This window comes from Rhamphochromis longiceps, linkage group LG1, assembly GCF_057381845.1.
Source record: "Rhamphochromis longiceps isolate RC_006_pf linkage group LG1, R_longiceps_female_GT1.1, whole genome shotgun sequence".
In the NCBI taxonomy this organism is placed as follows: Eukaryota; Metazoa; Chordata; class Actinopteri; order Cichliformes; family Cichlidae; genus Rhamphochromis; species Rhamphochromis longiceps.
The window spans coordinates 34,874,824-34,897,954 of record NC_140557.1 but is presented as its reverse complement, the minus strand read 5'-3'; the positions used below and the strand labels follow the sequence as shown (position 1 = coordinate 34,897,954).

The 23,131-nt window shown below is 41.3% G+C and overlaps 1 protein-coding gene across 1 annotated transcript in view; it reads left to right on the top strand.

Moving 5' to 3' along the window:
- prmt3 (protein arginine methyltransferase 3) overlaps nucleotides 1-23,131 on the top strand; it is a 62,633-nt gene that overhangs the window by 16,165 nt on the left and 23,337 nt on the right. Inside the window, exon 11 of the mRNA XM_085407787.1 lies at nucleotides 12,411-12,489. Coding sequence (XP_085263913.1) covers nucleotides 12,411-12,489 — 79 coding nt within the window. The remainder of the gene's footprint in view (nucleotides 1-12,410; nucleotides 12,490-23,131) is intronic.

The following is a 23,131-nucleotide window of genomic DNA, read 5'->3' as shown; positions in this document are numbered from 1 at the left end:
TGATTGATAGTGTTTAATGGCACAGACATGCAGACTTGTAAGGAGACAGGAGAGTTGGCTTTAACAAACTTTTCTTGTATAATACTTGAATCTCGCTTAAAAAGTCTTAAAATACGTATTTAAATCTTCATATTAGTAATAAACCACAACAAGGATAATTTTGTTCTATGATCTGCATTTGTCTGCCTGTATATGCGACAGTGTGAAAGTCATGAACTCTCTTCTTCTGGTTATAAACATGTTTCATACAAGAACCTACTGTGATGGCTCTTACAGTCGCTGGTATATATGGTCTGTTAGAAGTGGTATGTAAAGGTCTCCTCTTTATATTAATAAATGAGGAACACATTCAAAATAGACTTTACAGTCTCTGACCGGGAGTGATTACTCGTTATGTGCAGGATACAAACAATAAGTGCATCTGCTTTCGTTAGATTGTGTTTTTCTGTGATTGAGACTTAAAAGATGACCACATTTTGGGAAATCAGTTGATTGCTATTAACTCTATTGAATAAATTCTACCAACTTTTTCCGGTCTAAACAATAATCAGGTCTGAGTCGCTGTGTGGGGGTAAAGTCAAATTAAAGGCAGTTCTTCCTCTTTAGCCTCATTATCAGTGCTGGCAGCCTCACCTGCCCAAGAAAAGGGTGGTAGTCATCAGTCATCCTGTCCTTTAGTCTGTCAGTCAGTCCCAGACACACACTTACACAAAAACGCAACAGAAACACACACAGACACTCACAGAAGGACTGAGATGCAGCAAAATTGTCACACGCACAAACAAGCAGACACACACAACAGTGTAAGTGGCACAGGTGTGTCCGCGCTCTAATGAGGATTTATTGGCCGCGCTTACTTCCACAAGACCTTCAAATACTTCAGGTGGTTTTCAGCCAGCTGTAAAAACTAAAAACTTCTGCTCCTTGTTATATAACAGGCCATTGGTGGTGTGGCATGTCCACATGCTCATAGAAGTTACTGCTTGCTGCTGCAAAAACATACCAACTAGTTTTCTTTACTGTAAATTATGTCCTCAGTAGGGTCACGATAATAGAGTTTCAAACTCGATAACAATACCTGGAAAAGTGTGTGATGCTGTTTTAAGTTGTCTGATGTAATGCAAAAACAAGATTTACAAGATTTCTAAGATTGTTTCAGATACACAAACTGGTTTTGCTTATTTGTAGTTATTCCAACCTGAAATAATCTTAGAGTAATGTTAATGTTTTTTTCATTACATCTGACATTATAGATTATATTATAGTATATTATATAATAATAACAATATATTATATTATAGAATATTATATTAAAAAATACTGCTGACTTGATAAAGATTCTCTTCTCAGCAGCTGATAGCACCTTATAAAACTGAAGTTAAAAGTCTTGTATTATACATTAAAACACTAAACTTTAAAATATTTTGCAAACTTAATAAAACAGTTCTAGTTGGTTGTGTGAAACTCTTACCACCATCTAAAAACCTAATTGATTTCAGTCTCTAATACGGCCTCTAATAACCTTGTACCTGCACTGCAAATACACTATCTTCCATCTCTATCTCTCATTTGCATGTCTTTAAATGGAAATTATACTGCATTCGCCAAGCGTTAACACCCTAAAAATCTATTACAGGGATTTGTGTGTGTGATATGTTGATGATAATTCAGTGTCATCCAATCCTGGATGGTACAGAAGAGGCTCATTGATGTAGAGGTGCTGCCTTGAGTGTTCAGTGAAGCATGGACCTATTCCCCCACACATGCATTCATTCATGCACACCATCTCCTTTATTTTGCCTTGGCCCTCCTGGGACTGGAAGCGATGATGATCTGCAGTAATTGAGGAAAACATGTTGTGAGTGCAGAAGGAGAGAGGAGGTACTGAGGAGCGGAGGAAAGTGTAAATTGCTGATGCAGATTTTGTACCAAAATTCTTCATGCTAGCAATAACAGAAAGCAACTCAATCTCCAAAGGGTTGATAGGCACAAAATGTGTAGCTATTAGATACAAAGTTTTCAATACGTCTTCACCAAGTACATACATGAAGACACAGTAATTATAAAAGTTTTCTTTGTAGAGTTTCTAAAGAATACTTATGCTTAAGAGATAATAACCCAGTGAAATATCTAAATATCTAATCTATTCTTGACAGATGTAAAACTGAAAAAGAAAGGAAAAAAGAAATACATATTTTTTTCCTTTATGTAGATCGATCGATCTATCTATCTATCTATCTATCTATCTATCTATCTATCTATCTATCTATCTATCTATCTATCTATCTATCTATCTATCTATCTATCTATCTGTGTGTGTGTGTGTGTGTGTGTGTGTGTGTGTGTGTATATATATGTGTGTGTGTATATATATGTGTGTGTGTGTATATATATGTATGTGTGTGTGTGTGTGTATATATGTATATATGTGTGTGTGTATATATGTATATATGTATATGTATATACAACGAACATCCAAGAATACATTGGGAAGATGGCCCCAACTGACCGAGTGCTCAGTGAATACCTCAGGCAGCAGAAACCCAAGAAAGAGGAGGGAGACGAGGAACCATCATGGAAGGACAGGCCCCTGCACGGTATGTACCACCGGCAGATAGAGGAGGTGGCTGATATCCAGAAATCCTACCAGTGGCTGGACAAAGCTGGACTGAAAGACAGCACAGAGGCACTAATCATGGCAGCACAAAAACAAGCTCTGAGTACAAGATCCATAGAGGCTGGGGTCTATCACACCAGGCAAGACCCCAGGTGCAGGCTGTGTAAAGATGCCCCAGAGACAATCCAGCACATAACAGCAGGGTGCAAGATGCTAGCAGGCAAGGCATACATGGAACGCCATAACCAAGTGGCCGGCATAGTGTACAGGAACATCTGTGCCGAGTATAAACTGGAAGTCCTGAGGTCAAAATGGGAGATGCCCCCAAGGGTGGTGGAGAATGACCGAGCTAAGATCCTGTGGGACTTCCAGATACAGACGGACAAAATGTTGGTGGCTAACCAACCGGACATAGTGGTGGTAGACAAACAGAAGAAGACGGCCGTAGTGATCGATGTAGCGGTTCCGAATGACAGCAATATCAGGAAGAAGGAACACGAGAAGCTGGAGAAATACCAAGGGCTCAGAGAAGAGCTTGAGAGGATGTGGAGGGTGAAGGTAACGGTGGTCCCCGTGGTAATCGGAGCACTAGGTGCGGTGACTCCCAAGCTAGGCGAGTGGCTCCAGCAGATCCCGGGAATAACATCGGAGATCTCTGTCCAGAAGAGCGCAGTCCTGGGAACAGCTAAGATACTGCGCAGGACCCTCAAGCTCCCAGGCCTCTGGTAGAGGACCCGAGCTTGAAGGATAAACCGCCCGCAGGGGCGTGCTGGGTGTTTTATATATATATATACAGTGGGGCAAAAAAGTATTTAGTCAGCCACCGATTGTGCAAGTTCCCCCACCTAAAATGATGACAGAGGTCAGTAATTTGCACCAGAGGTATACTTCAACTGTGAGAGACAGAATGTGAAAAAAAAATCCATGAATCCACATGGTAGGATTTGTAAAGAATTTATTCGTAAATCAGGGTGGAAAATAAGTATTTGGTCAATAGCAAAAATACAACTCAATACTTTGTAACATAACCTTTGTTGGCAATAACAGAGGTCAAACGTTTACTATAGGTCTTTACCAGGTTTGCACACACAGTAGCTGGTATTTTGGCCCATTCCTCCATGCAGATCTTCTCGAGAGCAGTGATGTTTTGGGGCTGTCGCCGAGCAACATGGACTTTCAACTCCCGCCACAGATTTTCTATGGGGTTGAGGTCTGGAGACTGGCTAGGCCACTCCAGGACTTTCAGATGCTTCTTACGGAGCCACTCCTTTGTTGCCCGGGTGGTGTGTTTTGGATCATTGTCATGTTGGAAGACCCAGCCGCGTTTCATCTTCAAAGTTCTCACTGATGGAAGGAGGTTTTGGCTCAAAATCTCACGATACATGGCCCCATTCATTCTGTCCTTAACACGGATCAGTCGTCCTGTCCCCTTGGCAGAAAAACAGCCCCATAGCATGATGTTTCCACCCCCATGCTTCACAGTAGGTATGGTGTTCTTGGGATGCAACTCAGTATTCTTCTTCCTCCAAACACGACGAGTTGAGTTTATACCAAAAAGTTCTACTTTGGTTTCATCTGACCACATGACATTCTCCCAATCCTCTGCTGTATCATCCATGTGCTCTCTGGCAAACTTCAGACGGGCCTGGACATGCACTGGCTTCAGCAGCGGAACACGTCTGGCACTGCGGGATTTGATTCCCTGCCGTTGTAGTGTGTTACTGATGGTGACCTTTGTTACTTTGGTCCCAGCTCTCTGCAGGTCATTCACCAGGTCCCCCCGTGTGGTTCTGGGATCTTTGCTCACCGTTCTCATGATCATTTTGACCCCACGGGATGAGATCTTGCGTGGAGCCCCAGATCGAGGGAGATTATCAGTGGTCTTGTATGTCTTCCATTTTCTGATGATTGCTCCCACAGTTGATTTTTTCACACCAAGCTGCTTGCCTATTGTAGATTCACTCTTCCCAGTCTGGTGCAGGTCTACAATACTATTCCTGGTGTCCTTCGAAAGCTCTTTGGTCTTGGCCATGGCGGAGTTTGGAGTCTGACTGTTTGAGGCTATGGACAGGTGTCTTTTATACAGATGATGAGTTCAAACAGGTGCCATTCATACAGGTAACGAGTGGGGGACAGAAAAGCTTCTTACAGAAGACGTTACAGGTCTGTGAGAGCCAGAGATTTTCCTTGTTTGAAGTGACCAAATACTTATTTTCCACCCTAATTTACGAATAAATTCTTTGCAAATCCTACCATGTGAATTCATGGATTTTTTTTTCACATTCTGTCTCTCACAGTTGAAGTGTACCTCTGGTGCAAATTACTGACCTCTGTCATCATTTTAGGTGGGGGAACTTGCACAATCGGTGGCTGACTAAATACTTTTTGTCAGGTGCGCATTCGCTGTCAAAATAAAATACGCGAACAAGGGTTAGGGTTAAATTTAAAAACTGTACTTTTGAGTTAAAATATATATTTATAATTTTAATAAATGACAAATTAAAAATGCATGAACATTTTTTGTATCGAAAAAATATCGAACCGTGACACAAAAGTATCGAACCGAACCGAACCGTGAATTTTGTGTATCGTTGCACCCCTAATATATATATATATATATATATATATATGTATGTATGTATGTATGTATGTATGTATGTGTGTGTGTGTGTGTGTGTGTGTGTGTGTGTGTGTGTGTGTGTGTGTGTGTGTGTGTGTGTGTGTGTATAGATGCATGTGTATTATCCCACTCAGGGCGATTGTGTTTTATATGCTAATTTGGTTAATGGGTATAAGCTGCTCCAGCCCATTCTCATTAGGTTTTCATTAGTCTCTTTTATGGAAATGCACAGTGACTATAGTGTCAAGTATCCAAACAGCCTGACTGTCTGAAAGGAAGTCAAGGGAGCTGTTTCCTCGCACTTAGCTTGCCTGTCTGTGGTACTGAGCCCTTCAGGCAGGTGGATCAATATGTGGAAATGGTATAAAAAAAGTTAGTAAGTCACTGTAGTGGTGAGATTTAATCTTGTTTTTCTTAACACAAGTCAATACATATAAAGTGCAGTTCAAAAAATGAAGAGGGGAAAAATAAACTCTTTCTTGGTTTACTTTTCATGGAACTATTAAAAAAACAAAACAACTCAGGCTCATCCCTCTATTATTATTCACTGGTATTGATTAACCAACTTGTCAGGGACAGTGTATACAGCTGGTAAAATAAGTACTGAAGTAAATATATTGCTAAAGTTGCCATTGACATGAACTTCTTACCAGATGTCGGTAACAACCCATCCAATCTGCAAATGCAAAGAGATCAAAACATAGATGTCCATAAATTAGGTTATATTTAAGTTGTGTGTAATGATGAAATATGAACCAGGGAAAATGTATTGAACATATGAAGAAAGGGGGTGCAAAAAGACATGGAAAGTCATAACACCAGCATAAATCTATCAGTAATTAGAAAGCAATCCTGCCACTTAGTGCAAATTAATATCAGCTGTTTCAGTCCCATCTGATGGCCTATAAAAAGGTGTCTCATTACCAAGATGTCACATAAGAAACACCTCACGAGGTCTCTCATGACCTTTACAACCTTATTGTTGCAAAACATACTAATGGCACTGGTTACAGAAGAATTTCAAAACTACTGAAGGTTCCAGTGAGCACTTTTGGCACTATCATCCGGAAGTGGAAAGAACATAATTTCACCATGAACCGTCCACGACCAGGTGCTCCCGCAAGATTTTAGACAGAGGAGTAGAAATAACAATCAGAACAGTTGTCCAAGACCCAAGGATCACTTGTGGAGAGCTACAGAAACAAGACTGAAGACTGGATTGCTAAAGAAAAAACACGTTGAAGCACATTTAAAGTTTACTGAAGAACATTTAGACAAACCTGTGAAATACTGGGAGACTATAGTCTGGTCAGATGAGACCAAAATTCGATGCTCTTTGGATGCTGTAATACACACCATGTTAGTTGGAGGTGGGAACATAATGGTGAGGGGCTCTTTTTTCCAGCATACGGCACTGGCAAGCTTCATTTAATTGAGGAAAGAATAATTGGAAAAGTGAACAGAGACATTCTTGATAAAAAAAAGAAAAAAGAAATTGCTGCCATCTACCAGGATGATAAAGACGGGTGGACTTTTCAGCTAGACACTGATCCCAAACACACATTCCAGGAAACTCTCAGTTGGTTTGAAAGAAAGAAAAAGCTGCTAGAATGGCCCTACCAATCACCAGACCTGAATCCGACTGAAAATCTATAGAAATAACTAAAGTTCACAGAAGGGCCCCCATAATAATAATGATAATAATAATAATAATAATAATAATAATAATAACTTTATTTATAAAGCGCTTTCAAACAAAGTGCTGTACAGCTATCTGAAACTAAAAACATAAATAAATAAAAGCGATACATAGCAATACAAATAAAAAACACAATACAAGTTAAAAACAAGTCTTAGAATTAAGACATGTAAGATAGGGTGAACAAATGTGTCTTCAACTTAGTTTTAAAAACCTCCACAGAGCATTCCTGCCTAATATCTTGAGGGAGGGTGTTCCACAGAAACGGGGCACGAAAAGAAAAAGCACGCTCTCCAGTTGTCTTTTTTCTGGCTCTAGGAACCTTTAGAAGGCCAGAGTCCTGAGATCATAGAGCACGGGATGAAACATAAAGGTGTAAAAGGTCGGAGAGGTATGAAGGTGCCAATCATTTAAAGCCTTATAGGTGAGCAGCAGGACCTTAAAATCTGCTGGAACCTGACAAGATAGCCAATGAAGAGATCTCATTACAGGGGTGTGGTGGGGCGTGGTCTGCGGTGTCGTGCAGAGGAGGCGGACGCACCTGCACGGCATCCGCAATCACACCCCACCGAATTAAATATTGTACTGGGTCCTGTGGTTGGCGTTGTTGTTGTGGTCGTTATGTTGAGCTGGCAGCGGGAGAGCTGAGCTCTGGGTGCGGATGTACAGCAACCCTGAAAGTGTTAATAAAGTATGCTGCAAAGCATGAACGTGCACCAGGGTCTGCCGTGGTCGTTTACAGTGGTGCCGAAACCCAGGAAGGGAGGCACGGCGGGTCCAGGGATCAGTGTTTTGAGACATTTTTTTTACATCACCTCACACCACAACCCCCCACCAACCCCTGAGTCCCCGTGTTTTAACACGGCGGGCGTGATTGCGGATGCCGTGCAGGTGCATCTGCACGGCACCGCAGACCACGCCCCACCACAAGGGGTAATGTGCCAAATTTCCCAAGCAGCTGCATTTTGCACCATCTGTAGACCTCTAAAACTTTTCTTTAGTAGCCCAGAAAGAAGAGCATTACAATAATCAATACGTGAAGACACAAATGCATGGACAAGAACCTCTGCATTGTCGCTTGACAAAACTTGTCTGATTTTGGCTATGCTCCACAAATGATAAAAGGTGGTCTTTGTTATCTCTTTTACATGAGACTCGAAGGAGAGCACCATGTCAAACCACACGCCCAAGTTTTTTTTACCTTGTCCCTGCAATTTATGACATTGTCATCAATTTTCAAGATGAAACTTTGGGACAAGTGCTGAAATTTTTGTGGTCCAATGACCATCAACTCTGTCTTATCAGTATTTAGTAGCAAGAAGTTATCCGATAACCAGCCCCTAATTGCACATAGACAAGGTTCTAGTTTAGAGACTTCAGCACAATTTCCAATGGTTAGAGGAACATAAAGCTGCAGGTCATCAGTGTAACAATGAAAGGTTACATTAAAAGAACGTAAAAGAAGACCAAGAGGCAGCAGATACATAGCAAACAGCAATAAACGGCAAAAGAGCAAAACGGGACAGGCAAAAAAAAAAAAAACAGCAATAGAAAACAGAACCTTCAGGATTTGAAGACTGGAAGAAATCACACCTGAGCAATGCATGCAACTACTTTCTCCAGGTGTTTTAAAGCTGTCATTACCAACAAAGGCTTTTGTAGCACTTTAAAAAATATATTTACTTAGAAAATTGGAGATGTGTTCAATACTCATTTTATGTGCTGTAAATAAAGATAATAGAACTTTGGCTGTAAAAGAAAACTTGTTTTGAGATCATGTCAATTTCATCTGTTTTTAGTACAGAGATGGTCTCCAGCCTGGTTTGTAAACCGTGAGGTAACTGAAAGAAAATGAGAAGCAGCTGAATAGGAAAGAACATGCATAGATTCCAGTCGTGATACATATTAACATGCGTGTTTAGTATAAAAGTATGAAATGCAAGTTGCCTAAATTTTTTAACCACAGTCACACAGACCTAATGCAGACTTAATGTAGCATTAATTTGTGTGTGTTTGTGTGTGTAAAATAATGGATGTAGCTTCCAGGTACAAAGAAAAACCCCAAAACTAACCAAATGTGAAGTGCCTAAAGCCTGTATTCAATCTGAAGGCCACCAGATGGCATTAGCTGTGGTTACAAAAAGAATTTGGGTACTATAGAAGTCTACGAGAAAACAGCTTTCTGACTTTACCACTGTAAACACCTTTCTGCTACGTTTATGGTCTCAGTCACTCGCTTTTGGTTATTGAATAAAAAATTAAGTCTATTTTGTAAGTCTTGGTCATCGGTCACCTCAAGACGCTTTATATTGTAAGGCAAAGACCCTACAATATTACAGAGAACCCCCCCCCCCCCAAACAATTAGACGGCCTCCTATGAGCAAGCACTTTGTGACAGTGGGAAGGAAAAACTCCCTTTTAATACGAAGAAACTGCCAACAGAACCAGGCTCAGGGAGCAGCAGCCACCTGCTGCAACCAGTTGGAGGTAAGGTGAGGGGAGTCATGTCATTACAAATTATACAGTTTTCAGTTTTCAGTTTTATTTGTCATATGCAAGTTAGCACAGGGTCAACATTGCAATGAAATGTGTTTGACGAGCAGCAGTCACTCAGCAGCATGGTACAGTAGGAGAAAATATAATAAAATATAATAAAATAAAATAATAAAAAAAATAGAAAAATAGTAAGGAGCAAAATATTAGAGAGACATGGTAAAAGAGAAAAGATGACTAAATATATATGTATCTATAAATATAAATATATGTACACTGGTGATTAAATAAGAAAATCTTGAAAAGAAATATGACGGGAGGGCAGATGGGATATTGCACAGGAATGAGCAGCAGAAAATTACAGTATTGCACTTTTAAATATAAATATCAATAACTTAAATATAAATATCAATAACCTACACCTAGAGTGAAGCATTTCCAGAAAGAAGTGAAATGCCATCATTTGTACTTGGTGTGGATACACTGCTCTGTCATCACAAACAGAGTGAATCGTGTTGCTCTTGGAGCTATTAAATCCTGACCAACTGTTACCACTGTAATCTAGGAAAGAGAATGTTTCAGAGTTGGTTGACTCTATACAGTGTTTGTTAGAGCTGTGAAAACAAGAGAAACAGCATTTACTGCAAGATTACTAGCTATTGCATTAGCTTTTTGAGCAAGCTGCAGCCTATTAAAAGTCACTTAACTGAGGCATTATCCTTACTTAGTGGACCAGGGACATGTAGTTACTTCTCTGGGAAGGTAAACGCTAAGTTAGTGTGCAGATTACAGTGAATAATCTTCACTGACTGGCTTTTAACTTGTTATAGGCCCATCATATGCTGCATAATACAATTTTATTGTCTTACTAATAGCCCGGGATAACTTTTAACACATGTTCACCGATGGCTTCTTGTTGCTTAAAGTTTTCTTGTCAGGCAAACCTAAATACTGAAGCCTTATTGTCCTGTGTGAACTGAAATAGACCAGTGTCTCCATGTATTTTTTATTATTTGGTCATTAACATCGCACACAGCAAAATCTCCAGTGTTAAATTAACACTGGAGAGTGTCTATATGGGTCCACACCTCTGAGTGTTAAATACAACACTGTTGACAGTGTTATATGTTTAAAAGTAACCTAGTCAGTTTTGAAGATTAACAAAGACTAACACTGAGCAGTGCTGATTTTCTAACACTGGAAAATAACTCAAAATGTTAGAAATATTCCAGTGTTAGAAAATCAGCACTGCTCAGTGTTAGCCATTGTTAATCTTCAAAACTGACTAGGTTACTTTTAAACATATAACACTGTCAAACGTGTTAATTTAACACTCAACAGTGTTGTATTTAACACTCAGAGGTGTGGACCCATATAGACACTCTCCAGTGTTAATTTAACACTGGAGATTTTGCTGTGCAGATGTATAAGTTAGGGAGGTGTGGTAGTTGATGTTGGAAGGACATGCAAAGCGGCCAGCGGTGTGGCAGTGGTGTTGGTGTGGGGGTCAGTAATTTTGGAGCATTGTTGATGATAAAAACAAGGTGTGACTGCTTTCAGGCATCTCTCTCTTATGTCCTCCTTCCTTCAAGTGAACCAGTGTCCCGTGAAATTGGGCTCTAAATTACAAGACTAGTGTGCTCTGTGCAAGGGGTTTAAAAACGACTCGCTCTGCAGCTAAGGACATTGACTGGACCACAACAGTCAGCAAACAGGCGATCCGCAGGCCTGACTTTGGTTTGAGACTGGTGTAGTGTTGATAAAGGGAAACAATCTCTCTGTTTATCTCCTTGTGGAGGATGTGACGGTTATATCTGTTTCATCACTGTCATCATTATCAGCGTCAGCCCATGACAGAGATGGTGACGATTTTGGAGTTCCAGTTATAAATCAGAGCTGTTTCCCTGTTTGTCCCCCCCCCCCCCCCCCCCCCCCCCCTCTCTTCTACCTCCAGCGAGAGATTGTCTTTATTTGAATAATAAGGCTCTTATCTCAGTGAGTTGCTAATGTGCCGGCCACTGCATTTCCTCAGTATCACTCTGTCTTCTTCCCCTCTGTTTTGTCCTTAATCATACATGCCTACTAACCCACACACCGCTCATTCACTTTTTATCTTCTGTCCTGGACCTCACCTCTCCTTGTCCCTCTTTCCCTCCACTGAAGGTAATATAGAGATACTGGATTCTTAAACATAAATCAGTCTGTTTTTTCCAGAAGTTTTTCCATCATATTGAGTTCACACTACAGATTTAATCAGCTGTCTCACTTGTAGAGGACTCTTCACTATAGTGCTAGCAAGCCATTTCTGAAATATTAAACTGCCCATCAGTTAAATCACAGCACAATTGAACTTGGTAAAAGACAAACTCAGGCATGTAAGCCTTAAAATGTTGAGCTTAAAATACAGATCTGAAAGCAGTCATGGGCGTCTTCATTCCTGAGAAAGTCAGTCAATGCTTTGACAGCTTTGAAAAGACTGTCGTGGATCATCAGTTACAGGATGTGCATGTACTGATTTGTCTCTGCCTCAACATCCCAGATGGAGATGTAACCTCCCCATATGTTTGAACCCGCCCAAATCATATGCTGAAAAATAACATACCGAAGTGGCCAGGCTTTTCTGATTGGTTGATCCTTTGGTTGGACTGGCAGTAGGTGGAAAAGGCCATTTGTCAGCAGTATCTGCCACTCAGGTCGAAGCCAATAAGATGTGGACAAAAATCTATTTCAGCATTAATGGAATAATACCACGGTTAATGTGCCACCTACTGGAGCAGAACACAAGGTCAACCCGAGGTCAGATCCATGGATGCTGGGTTGCAGATATCCCTTGATTCACAGTCATGGCCATGTCAGATTAAAAAAAATAACCCTGCCATGAACTCCTTGAGAAACATGTTCTAACCTCTTTTTTTGTTCATTAACCCCTAACTCTAACTTTAAGATGTTGGGATAGTGATGTGTATTTCCTCTCCTCCTAGGGTTACTTCTTGCTGTTTGAATCCATGTTGGACTCTGTCCTGTATGCCAGAGACCTCTACTTGGCTGACGGGGGCTCGGGTACGTCACATCTTCTGTTGCGTTAAGTCATCATTACAAGATCAAGACAGCAGAAAGGATGGTTACATCACAGCCAGTTGTTAGGCTAATGATAGGATTACATTGAGAAATGTTCTTCAGAGAAATGGGAGTGCATGCGAATGTGTTAATCACTCAAAACTGAGTGTGTGTGTGTGTGTGTGTGTGTGTGTGTGTGTGTGTGTGTGTGTGTGTGTGTGTGTGTGTGTGTGTGTAACTTTGTAATTCCTGTTTCAGACTGAGACCAAAGGGATGCAATTGAATTCACAGGCCAGTTTAATTTTACTGTGGACGTATCAGTGTCAGCCAGTTAATGGAAGTCATCAGTGGCTATTATATTAACAGGGATTGTTTGGATTGGTTTCCTTCTATTTTTTACTTATGTCAGATGGTACACATTGATGCAGAGTTTGGCCTCCAAACTTTCGATTTTTGCCTCAGTAGCAACTTGGTTAGGTGTTTTTAGGATATTTGGGTCAAAATGATTGGACCTTATAATGGAAACTACAGCCTGACACACATGGAAAGACCTCTCTCTCAGGTCACCCCACCCCTGCCAAAGTCCCAATTTAATGACATGTGCCAAATGTGAGGGAGCTAAAGAACGGTTCCACCACAGTGCCTTTAGTGGCTCTTGGGGAAATGAGAGCGAGGTCTCACATGCACACACATGTACACACATGTACACACACAGAGGGACAGCCAGAATGCGTATAGAGACAGATCTGTTAGTGAGAGAAATCAGACAAGTGAACGTTTGAAGTACGTGAAGCAAAGCTTAAAGGTCAAGATAACGTATGGTTCATCATGAGCCTTATGGTCATAGCACAAGCTGCTCTCATTGCCTCTACTGAACCGTCGCTCCACCAGAACTGCAGAATGTCAAATGAAAACACTCAAAAACAAGAAAAACATCTGACAGCAACATGGACTTAAAGCAGTGGAGCATTTGAGTGTCTGTCTGTAATGTTATCAACAGGATATAAAATCCAAAGTTAACCCGAGGTACCCTCATTTAGATTACTTGCATGTAACAGCAGCGTGATTAAGTGACTTTTGTTTTCCCATAAATGCACTTCTCATAGTTCATTATCTTCTACACTTACCTACAGACAGCTCAATCAAGTTATTGCATGTTACTTTTGACAAAGTAATTCCAGCAGCATGTTCCTCCCTGCTCCCATTGTGGCTTCACTATTCCCAAAGGAGTTTTTAGGAGTTCATTGCTTAGATATAATAATAATGAATAATAAAACACGCTAGGAGGGACAAATGATGGTAATTATTTTTGTGTTATAAAAGTATTTCATGCTTTTTCATTTTTGGCTCTCTCAGATATGTTTGATTTGATAAACTACAGTCTGATCAGCCTGGACAAGATTGTGAGCTAATGATTTACTCGGCTTTCTGCCTTTATGAAGCCGGCTAATTTGGTATGCAGGGTGCCAGACACTAAAAAGAAGTTAGTTACCTGTGACAGTAATATGAGTGGAGGCTTCCCTCTGTGGTAAACATCCCCAAGGCAGTATTTGTGCAAATAAACACTGCAAATATTCTGTATAAGTACAGCTAGACAGCACCTTAAGCTGTTCAAATTTACCAGTATTTGGCAATAGTAAAGTTGTTGTGTCACCTTAAATTGATCAACTTCTGTTCTCGAGTTTGTTTTAAGATTTTCAGTGTGTGTGCACGTCTTAGCTGAGTTATTAGTCCAGCCCTGCAGCACTGCTGCTGTATGTGTGTTTAAGCTACATTAGAAGAGAGTTACAGCAGCTCTCTCATTCTCCCCACTACATTAACCTCCCCTTCATCCTTAAATGTGTCCCTGCTTGCCTGGCGCAGCACAGCGTCCAGGGAAAAGGGATCTGTTTTGTCCCATGCTCCCTCCCACACCGTCTTTCCCTCATTCACAGCCGACCAATGGGGGAGATGGTGAGAGAAGGAGAGAGAGGTGGGGGGGTAGGCATGGAGGGGGCATGAGAAATGGGCTGCGAGCAGTGAGTCGAGAAGGACGCAGATGTCAAAGCCATGAATCTGGGGACGCCCCCCCCGGCACGTTTCTTTCTCAGCTATTCAACAATACCCCCTCCTTTGCCCATTCATCTCTCAGTCTTCATTTCTTTTTCAGTCTTTCTCTCAGACCATCAGTCCAGATTCTGCCCAATCAGCACCTCTCCCCTCACCTGGCCCTAACTCGGTTCAGTAATCAGAGTAAAATGAAGTGACAAGTCCAATGTTTACGTGCCTATGTGTTGGTGAAAATGTGTGTGCACAGTCATTAGGTATAGTGACACTCACAGGGTCACAGGCAGGCTTCAGCTAATAATGAGAAGCCATGAGATACCCATCACTGAGCTGTCACTATCCATTCACGCATTTTATAGCCTGGTGGGTCGAAGGTCATGTGAGACTGAACACAAACACGTATGCCAGCAACAATGATTCAAATGTGATAATTTTAAATCTATAAATATCTTCTGTGCAAAAGTTTATGATATGCTTCACAGGAAAAACAAGGCCAGGTTTGTCACATTACACGTATATTACAATTAAACAATCCATTGCTTATAATATTTTATTCTTTACCCTTTTCTTTATTACATAAAGTACTTGATAAATTGATTTTGTTTCATGTTGTTTTTATGTTAAAAAAAAATCTCAAAATATTGTCCTTTTTCCATCATTTCCAAGTGTTGCTTCATTCTAGGGTTTTGCATATTGGGACATAATAACAAAAATATTGTCATTACTAGGGATGGGTACCGGTGCCCGGTTCTGACATAAACGGTAGTAACCAGACCGAAAAGCAGCGCACATTTCGGTGCTTTATTTCGGTGCTTTTTTTTCCTGAGCTGTGATACACTTCTAGCCAATCATTTTACGTTTCCGAGGATAGTAGGCGGGGCCAGGTACGTATCTTAGAACTCAAAGAGTTTGTTTTTCCTGTGATTGTTCATCATACAAATTTTTTTTAATCACTTTGTATTTGTTGCAGAGGAGAAATAAGTGACATGAAGATAATGTTAGTGTGACCTTTGTGTCCTTGGACGTGCGTTTGTGTGTCTGTGCGTGTGTGTCCCCTTGGCAAAGTCTAGTGCTGGACACGCCTACTGTAGCAGGGATTACCTCAAAGGTGACTTTGAGTACTTTGGCAGGCATTAATATGTCTGTCTGTGGAACAGCTATCCTGTACCAAAAACTCTTTACGGGTATATAGTTGACATCAAAACAAACCCCAGATGTATGTCCATCATGGCTTGAGTCACAAGGTGGTCTCTAGTTAGGTACTAAACATTGTTTATTTTTTGGTTGTTTGTTATAGATGTCTTTAGCACAGGGGCTGATACTTGCATTACTAGTAGCAGGAGTAGTTTTATATCCTCATGAGTGTTTTGAACTCTAGTTTAGGCCCTAGGCCTCAGTGTTGACTAATGTTGCTTCACAGTAGGAACAGCAATGGCTTCAAGCATCTCAGCTCTAACTTAATCACCAAGCATATTAGTCATCCAAAGAAATTTATTCAGATGTGAAAATACAATGACAAGACATTAACTCATGTTTAATGCTCATTTTGTGATGCAGATAGTTCATTTGATAGACAGTGTTATATAATTATAATACATCTTATAAGAGTTTTTTTCCTATGAGGCGGCAGGATATTGTAAAAAAATTTGGAAAATAATTTTAAAAATGTGCTTATTTTTTATCAGTAATTATTTTGTGTCAGTTAAAGTTTTGGGGTCACACCACAATCTTAAATTGCCTCAAAAGGCTACCATTTCATATGTTTCTGTAACAATCCTCAATCTGCTTTTCCACAAGTAATGAATCAGTCGTAGTCTGGGATCACACCGATTTTAGCTTTTTCTCCCTCATTCTTTATCACACAGCATAGTTATCAGTGTTGCTGCTGAATGAGAGAGAGAGAGCGAGAGCAGGCAAGTGCAGGCAGACTAACACTGTTATTGATGCTGTGGAACTTTCATTAGCACCTAAAGTAATGAAAGGGATAATGGACAGAAGGAAGTTGTTGGTTGTGTTTTTTTGTTGTTGTGTTTTTTTGTCTTTGTGTCTGCTTGAAGGGGAAAATTAGTTAACTATTTTTTCCCTCTTCTTTTGTAAAGTAATTTGTGCAGTAGAGAAACTTGACTCATTAAAACTTGGACTGTCAGGAGAGTGTCTCAAATCTCACAAGTTTAAGTCTTTTTGGATGCTCATGCTTCCTATGCAGTTTCTTGGTGGACAGCAGTAATATTTAGATGTTGGTGGACAGAAGTTATCCAGTGCACAATGCTAACTTCTTGACAAGATATTTCTTAGGGAACTCTGTGCACAGAACTGTGAGTGCAGTTTGAGTGCTGCTACTTAATGGAGATAAAGCATTAGTACTTGACTTCTTTTATGCTTTCAAACTGAAAGTTTGAGTGAATTTCATTTTTGTGGGAAACGTTTCTGAAGAGTGGAGGCTAGCCATGATTTTGGAATTGGATGTGTGTCCACACCCTTTGTCTTGAGCCATTTAGTATTAAAGTAAAGTGTGAAGAATGAAAGTAGGACAAAGTGGTAATCAGGCCAGTGTTTTGTGCACATGTGATGGATACAGTCATTAAAGGAGCTTCATGAAATTGATGCAAAACTCCACACCCCCAGGATCTTAAGGCGTTCTCTGATTAAATTTGTTGAATAGTTTGTGAGTTATTAAATTTGCTGACATTAAGGATGTCTCATCACTGAGAACAGACATTTATGGGAGCAGATTTTTTCACTCTCTCCTTTAGTTGTGATTAATGATCTTTTGAGTGGAGTAAATAAAATCCCAGAATATTCTCTCATTGTTGTCTGGGCAGCCTTCCAAGTGTTCAGGATACAGATTCAGTGTCCTTCAAAACTGTGGACAGTGATACATATGTTTGATGCTGTTATTTTACTGGAGTGTGTTTTGTATTGTTCGGAAAATTAGAGCAACAGTTAAATTCAATTTAAATGCATTACCAACTGAGGAGGGGCATATCACTGTTTAAAATGCTTTTGGGGGATTTATCCTGTTTTTTTTTTTTACCACATGGGGATCCAGTACGGACTCTTTATGCCGGCGAGGCGTGATTGCGAATGTCGCTCAGGTGCATCTGTCTCCCCTGCAGCTGGCGCGCAGATCATGCCCCACCACAGACTCCTATGAGCAAGTGCTTAGGTGACAGTGGGAAGGAAAAACTGCCCTTTAACAGAAAGAAATGTCCAGCAGAACCAGGCTCAGGGAGTGGAGCCCATCTGCTGGAACCAGTTGGGGGTGAGGGGAGGAAGACAGGGCAAAGACACACTATGAAAGAGAGCCAGAGATTAATAATAACTAATAACTGAATACAGCGAGGTGTATAAACACATAGTGAGCGAAAAAGGTGACTGAAATAGACTGCAAACAGGGTGTAGCATCAGCAGACAGGGTGCCGCAGTCAACTTTAGTTGGAAGATGCTGACTTGTCTACAAACACTTGTTAACTACTACAGGGAGTGCAGAATTATTGTATATACATATACATATATACATATATACATATATATACATATACATATATATACATACATACACACACACACATATATACAGGGAGTGCAGAATTATTAGGCAAATGAGTATTTTGTCCACATCATCCTCTTCATGCATGTTGTCTTACTCCAAGCTGTATAGGCTCGAAAGCCTACTACCAATTAAGCATATTAGGTGATGTGCATCTCTGTAATGAGAAGGGGTGTGGTCTAATGACATCAACACCCTATATCAGGTGTGCATAATTATTAGGCAACGTCCTTTCCTTTGGCAAATTGGGTCAAAAGAAGGACATGACAGGCTCAGAAAAGTCAAAAATAGTGAGATATCTTGCAGAGGGATGCAGCAGTCTCAAAATTGCAAAGCTTCTGAAGCGTGATCATCAAACAATCAAGCGTTTCATTCAAAATAGTCAACAGGGTCGCAAGAAGCGTGTGGAAAAACCAAGGCGCAAAATAACTGCCCATGAACTGAGAAAAGTCAAGCGTGCAGCTGCCAAGATGCCACTTGCCACCAGGTTGGCCATATTTCAGAGCTGCAACATCACTGGAGTGCCCAAAAGCACAAGGTGTGCAATACTCAGAGACATGGCCAAGGTAAGAAAGGCTGAAAGACGACCACCACTGAACAAGACACACAAGCTGAAACGTCAAGACTGGGCCAAGAAATATCTCAAGACTGATTTTTCTAAGGTTTTATGGACTGATGAAATGAGAGTGAGTCTTGATGGGCCAGAAGGATGGGCCCGTGGCTGGATTGGTAAAGGTCAGAGAGCTCCAGTCCGACTCAGACGCCAGCAAGGTGGAGGTGGAGTACTGGTTTGGGCTGGTATCATCAAAGATGAGCTTGTGGGGCCTTTTCGGGTTGAGGATGGAGTCAAGCTCAACTCCCAGTCCTACTGCCAGTTTCTGGAAGACACCTTCTTCAAGCAGTGGTACAGGAAGAAGTCTGCATCCTTCAAGAAAAACACGATTTTCATGCAGGACAATGCTCCATCACACGCGTCCAAGTACTCCACAGCGTGGCTGGCAAGAAAGGGTATAAAAGAAGAAAAACTAATGACATTGCCACCTTGTTCACCTGATCTGAACCCCATTGAGAACCTGTGGTCCATCATCAAATGTGAGATTTACAAGGAGGGAAAACAGTACACCTCTCTGAACAGTGTCTGGGAGGCCGTGGTTGCTGCTGCACGCAATGTTGATGGTGAACAGATCAAAACACTGACAGAATCCATGGATGGCAGGCTTTTGAGTGTCCTTGCAAAGAAAGGTGGCTATATTGGTCGCTGATTTGTTTTTGTTTTGTTTTTGAATGTCAGAAATGTATATTTGTGAATGTGGAGATGTTATATCAGAATCAGAATCAGAATACTTTATTGATCCCTGGGGGAAATTATTTTTTGTTACAGTGCTCCATTTTAAACCAACATTAAGACAAGACAGACAATACGCTAACTAAGAATAGTACAATATATACATATATATATATACATACATACATACATACATACATACATAAGTCACTTATAAATAAATATTTGGAAAAGAAACATGTGTAGCTGTAGCAGCAAACAGTGTGTTAAGTGGATGCGTTGTACAGGGAGATGGCCACAGGCAGGAATGATTTCCTGTGTCGTTCAGTGGTGCTTTTCGGTAATCTCAGTCTCTCACTGAACGTGCTCCTGTGGCTGACCAACATGTCATGGAGTGGGTGGGAGGTGTTATCCAACATTGTCTTTATCTTGGACAGCATCCGCCTCTCCGACACCACCTTGAGGGAGTCCAGCTCCATCCCCACAACATTGCTGGCCTTACGGATCAGTTTATTAAGTCTGTTGGCATCTGCGACCCTCAGCCTGCTCCCCCAGCATGCAACAGCATAGAGGATCGCACTGGCCACAACAGACTCATAGAAAATCCTCAGCATTTTCTGGCAGATGTTGAAGGACCTCAGTCGCCTCAAAAAATAGAGACGACTCTGGCCCTTCCTGTAAAGTGCTGTGGTGTTTTTAGCCCAGTCCAGTTTATTGTCAATGTGTACTCCAAGGTATTTATAGTCCTCCACAATGTCAACACTGACCCCCTGGATTGAAACAGGGGTCAAGTGTTTCCTGGTCTTCCTGAAGTCCACGATCAGTTCCTTGGTCTTTGCCACGTTGAGCTGCAGATGATTCTGCTCACACCACGTGACAAAGGAGTCGACCACAGCCCGGTACTCTGTCTCATCATCCCTGCTGATGCATCCAACCACCGCAGAGTCATCAGAAAACTTCTGAAGATGGCAGGTCTCTGTGCAGTGGCTGAAGTCTGTGGTGTAGAGGGTGAAGAGGAAGGGGGAGAGGACAGTCCCCTGTGGTGCCCCTGTGTTGCTAATCACCTTGTCAGACACACACTGTGGGAGACGTACATATTGTGGTCTTCCTGTCAGGTAATCAACAATCCAGGACACCAGAGAAGCATCCACCTGCATTGCTGCTAACTTATCACCCAGGAGGGTCGGCCTGATGGTGTTGAAAGCACTGGAAAAGTCAAAAAACATGACCCTCACAGTGCTCGCCGGCTGGTCCAGATGGGTGTAGACACGATTGAGCAGGTAGATGATGGCGTCCTCTGTTCCGAGACGAGGCTGATAAGCGAACTGAAGGGGATCCAGATGTGGTCTTACTATGGGTCGCAGCTGGTCCAGGATGAGCCTTTCCAGGGTCTTCATGATGTGGGAGGTCAGTGCCACAGGCCTGTAATCCTGGGGGCCACTGGGACGAGGCGTCTTTGGTACAGGGACGAGGCATGATGTCTTCCACATCACCGGGACCCTCTGCAGACTCAGACTCAGCATAAACAGTTTATGAAAGACTCCACACAGCTGGGGGGCACAGGTCTTGAGGACAAGGGGACTCACTCCGTCTGGTCCAGCAGACTTGCCTGAGTGAAGTCTCCTCATTTGCATCTCAACCTGGTATTGAGTGAAGGTGATGGGTGGGGGAGGGGTGTCAGGAATCTCACAGGAGGCAACATGTGAAGAGAGAGGCTGGCACAGTGGTGTGGCTCTGGATTCCAGGCTGACTGCAGGTGAGGTTGTGGGGGTGGGAGCAGACACTGTGGTGTCGAATCTATTGAAAAACAGATTCAACTCATTGGCTCTATTCTCACCTCCCTCAGTTCCCCTGCTGTTGGTTGGCCTGAATCCAGTGATGGTCTTCATGCCCCTCCACACCTCTCTCATGCTGTTCTGCTGGAGTTTCCACTCCAGCTTCCTCCTGTAATTTTCCTTAGCCTCTCTGATCTTGTCCTTTAGTAACACCTGGATCTTCCTCACCTCCTCTTTGTTGCCCCCTCTGAAAGCCCTCTTCTTGTTGTTGAGGAGGGCTTTGATGTCCTTAGTCACCCACGGCTTGTTATTTGGGTAAGAATGAACAGTCTGAGCTGGAACAATGGAGTCGGTGCAGATTATATTGGTTTCACTGGTGAAAATAAATGATTGAAATGGGTATATATTTGTTTTTTGTTAAGTTGCCTAATAATTATGCACAGTAATAGTCACCTGCACACACAGATATCCCCCTAAAATAGCTAAAACTAAAAACAAACTAAAAACTACTTCCAAAAACATTCAGCTTTGATATTAATGAGTTTTTGGGTTCATTGAGAACATGGTTGTTGTTCAATAATAAAATTATTCCTCAAAAATACAACTTGCCTAATAATTCTGCACTCCCTGTATTTATGCATACAAATAACCAAACATCAAGGCAAGCTGTGTAGCCACACAATGCACAATTGCATCAAACTGACATTGAAGTATGTCAACTAAAGTTGCTGCCTGAACAAAAATAAAGTGAAACACTGAAAGTAGTAACTTTTATAAGAAATAAATAAAAACTAGTAGGCCCAAGTCCCATACAATCTCAAAATGGCTCAACAAAACATGGTTCCTGCAACCTCTCAAAGGTTTTTAGCCAAAAACACCAGCCTATTGACATGATCAGGCTTCAGGGATGCACGCAGGCAGTTGACAACATTTCCACCAGTGCTGAAGACCCTTTCTGATGAGGCACTTGTGGCTGGGATGCAAAGATATTTCTTTGCCAGGATGGAGAGTCGTGGGAAGTCGTGCATCATATTCAGTAGGAATTAGGCCTACTCACCTATGGCCAAATGGGTTCTTTTTTGGGTTCATTGAGAACATGGTTGTTGTTCAATAATAAAATTATTCCTCAAAAATACAACTTGCCTAATAATTCTGCACTCCCTGTAGCCGAGCAGGAGTAAAACTTGGAAGTAGTGCAATTGAGACCAGAAATGGAGAACATCCGCCTTCAAAGTAAAAGTTGCATGTATTACTGTAGCCAACAACTTTTTAGAGATTTTACTTTGAAGGTAGACGGTCTCCATTTCTGGTTGTTATCGTACTTTTCATACTTTCACTACTGGTGAAAGAGTCATTTAGGAGTGCTTGCAGACAAGTCTTCATCTTCCACAAAAACTCTGAGCAACCACAGCAATCTGCTTGCAAATAAAGTATTTGCAAAGAGGTTTTCAGTCCAGCACTGTGTTGCTCTTTGTGAATGCCATCATTCCAGCAACGACTCACGAACTAGTTGTGGGAATACTCAAAAAGATCTAAGTGGCAACCATGATAAGAATTTGGGGAATTTCTATTTGTTTGCTCTCTTATACCAAATGTTATCAATTCCGCTGACTCCACCCACAACTATAAGTGCAAGTGGTCAATTCAGCTGCATCTCATAGGGTACACAGCACCATCCCTTACCAAAGCGATGCACCACCCATCACAGGAAGATCCTCACACATTGATGTTGTGTTTTGTATTTTAAAGTATTACATCGTGGTATGTTGTATATTGTGAATGCACTATTACAATATTCATAGTTCAGTATTTATGAGATTGTGCCTTCTGTAAAGCAGTATGTATGATGAGTAAACAAAGATCAATAGCTACATTAAAAAACTAAAAGCGAGAAAGAATATTTTATTTAATCTCTATTTGACGTAGTTGTCTCCTCATTTTTAGTGTTGCTCTATTGCGTGCCTTTATCATCATCCTTAAGCAATATTA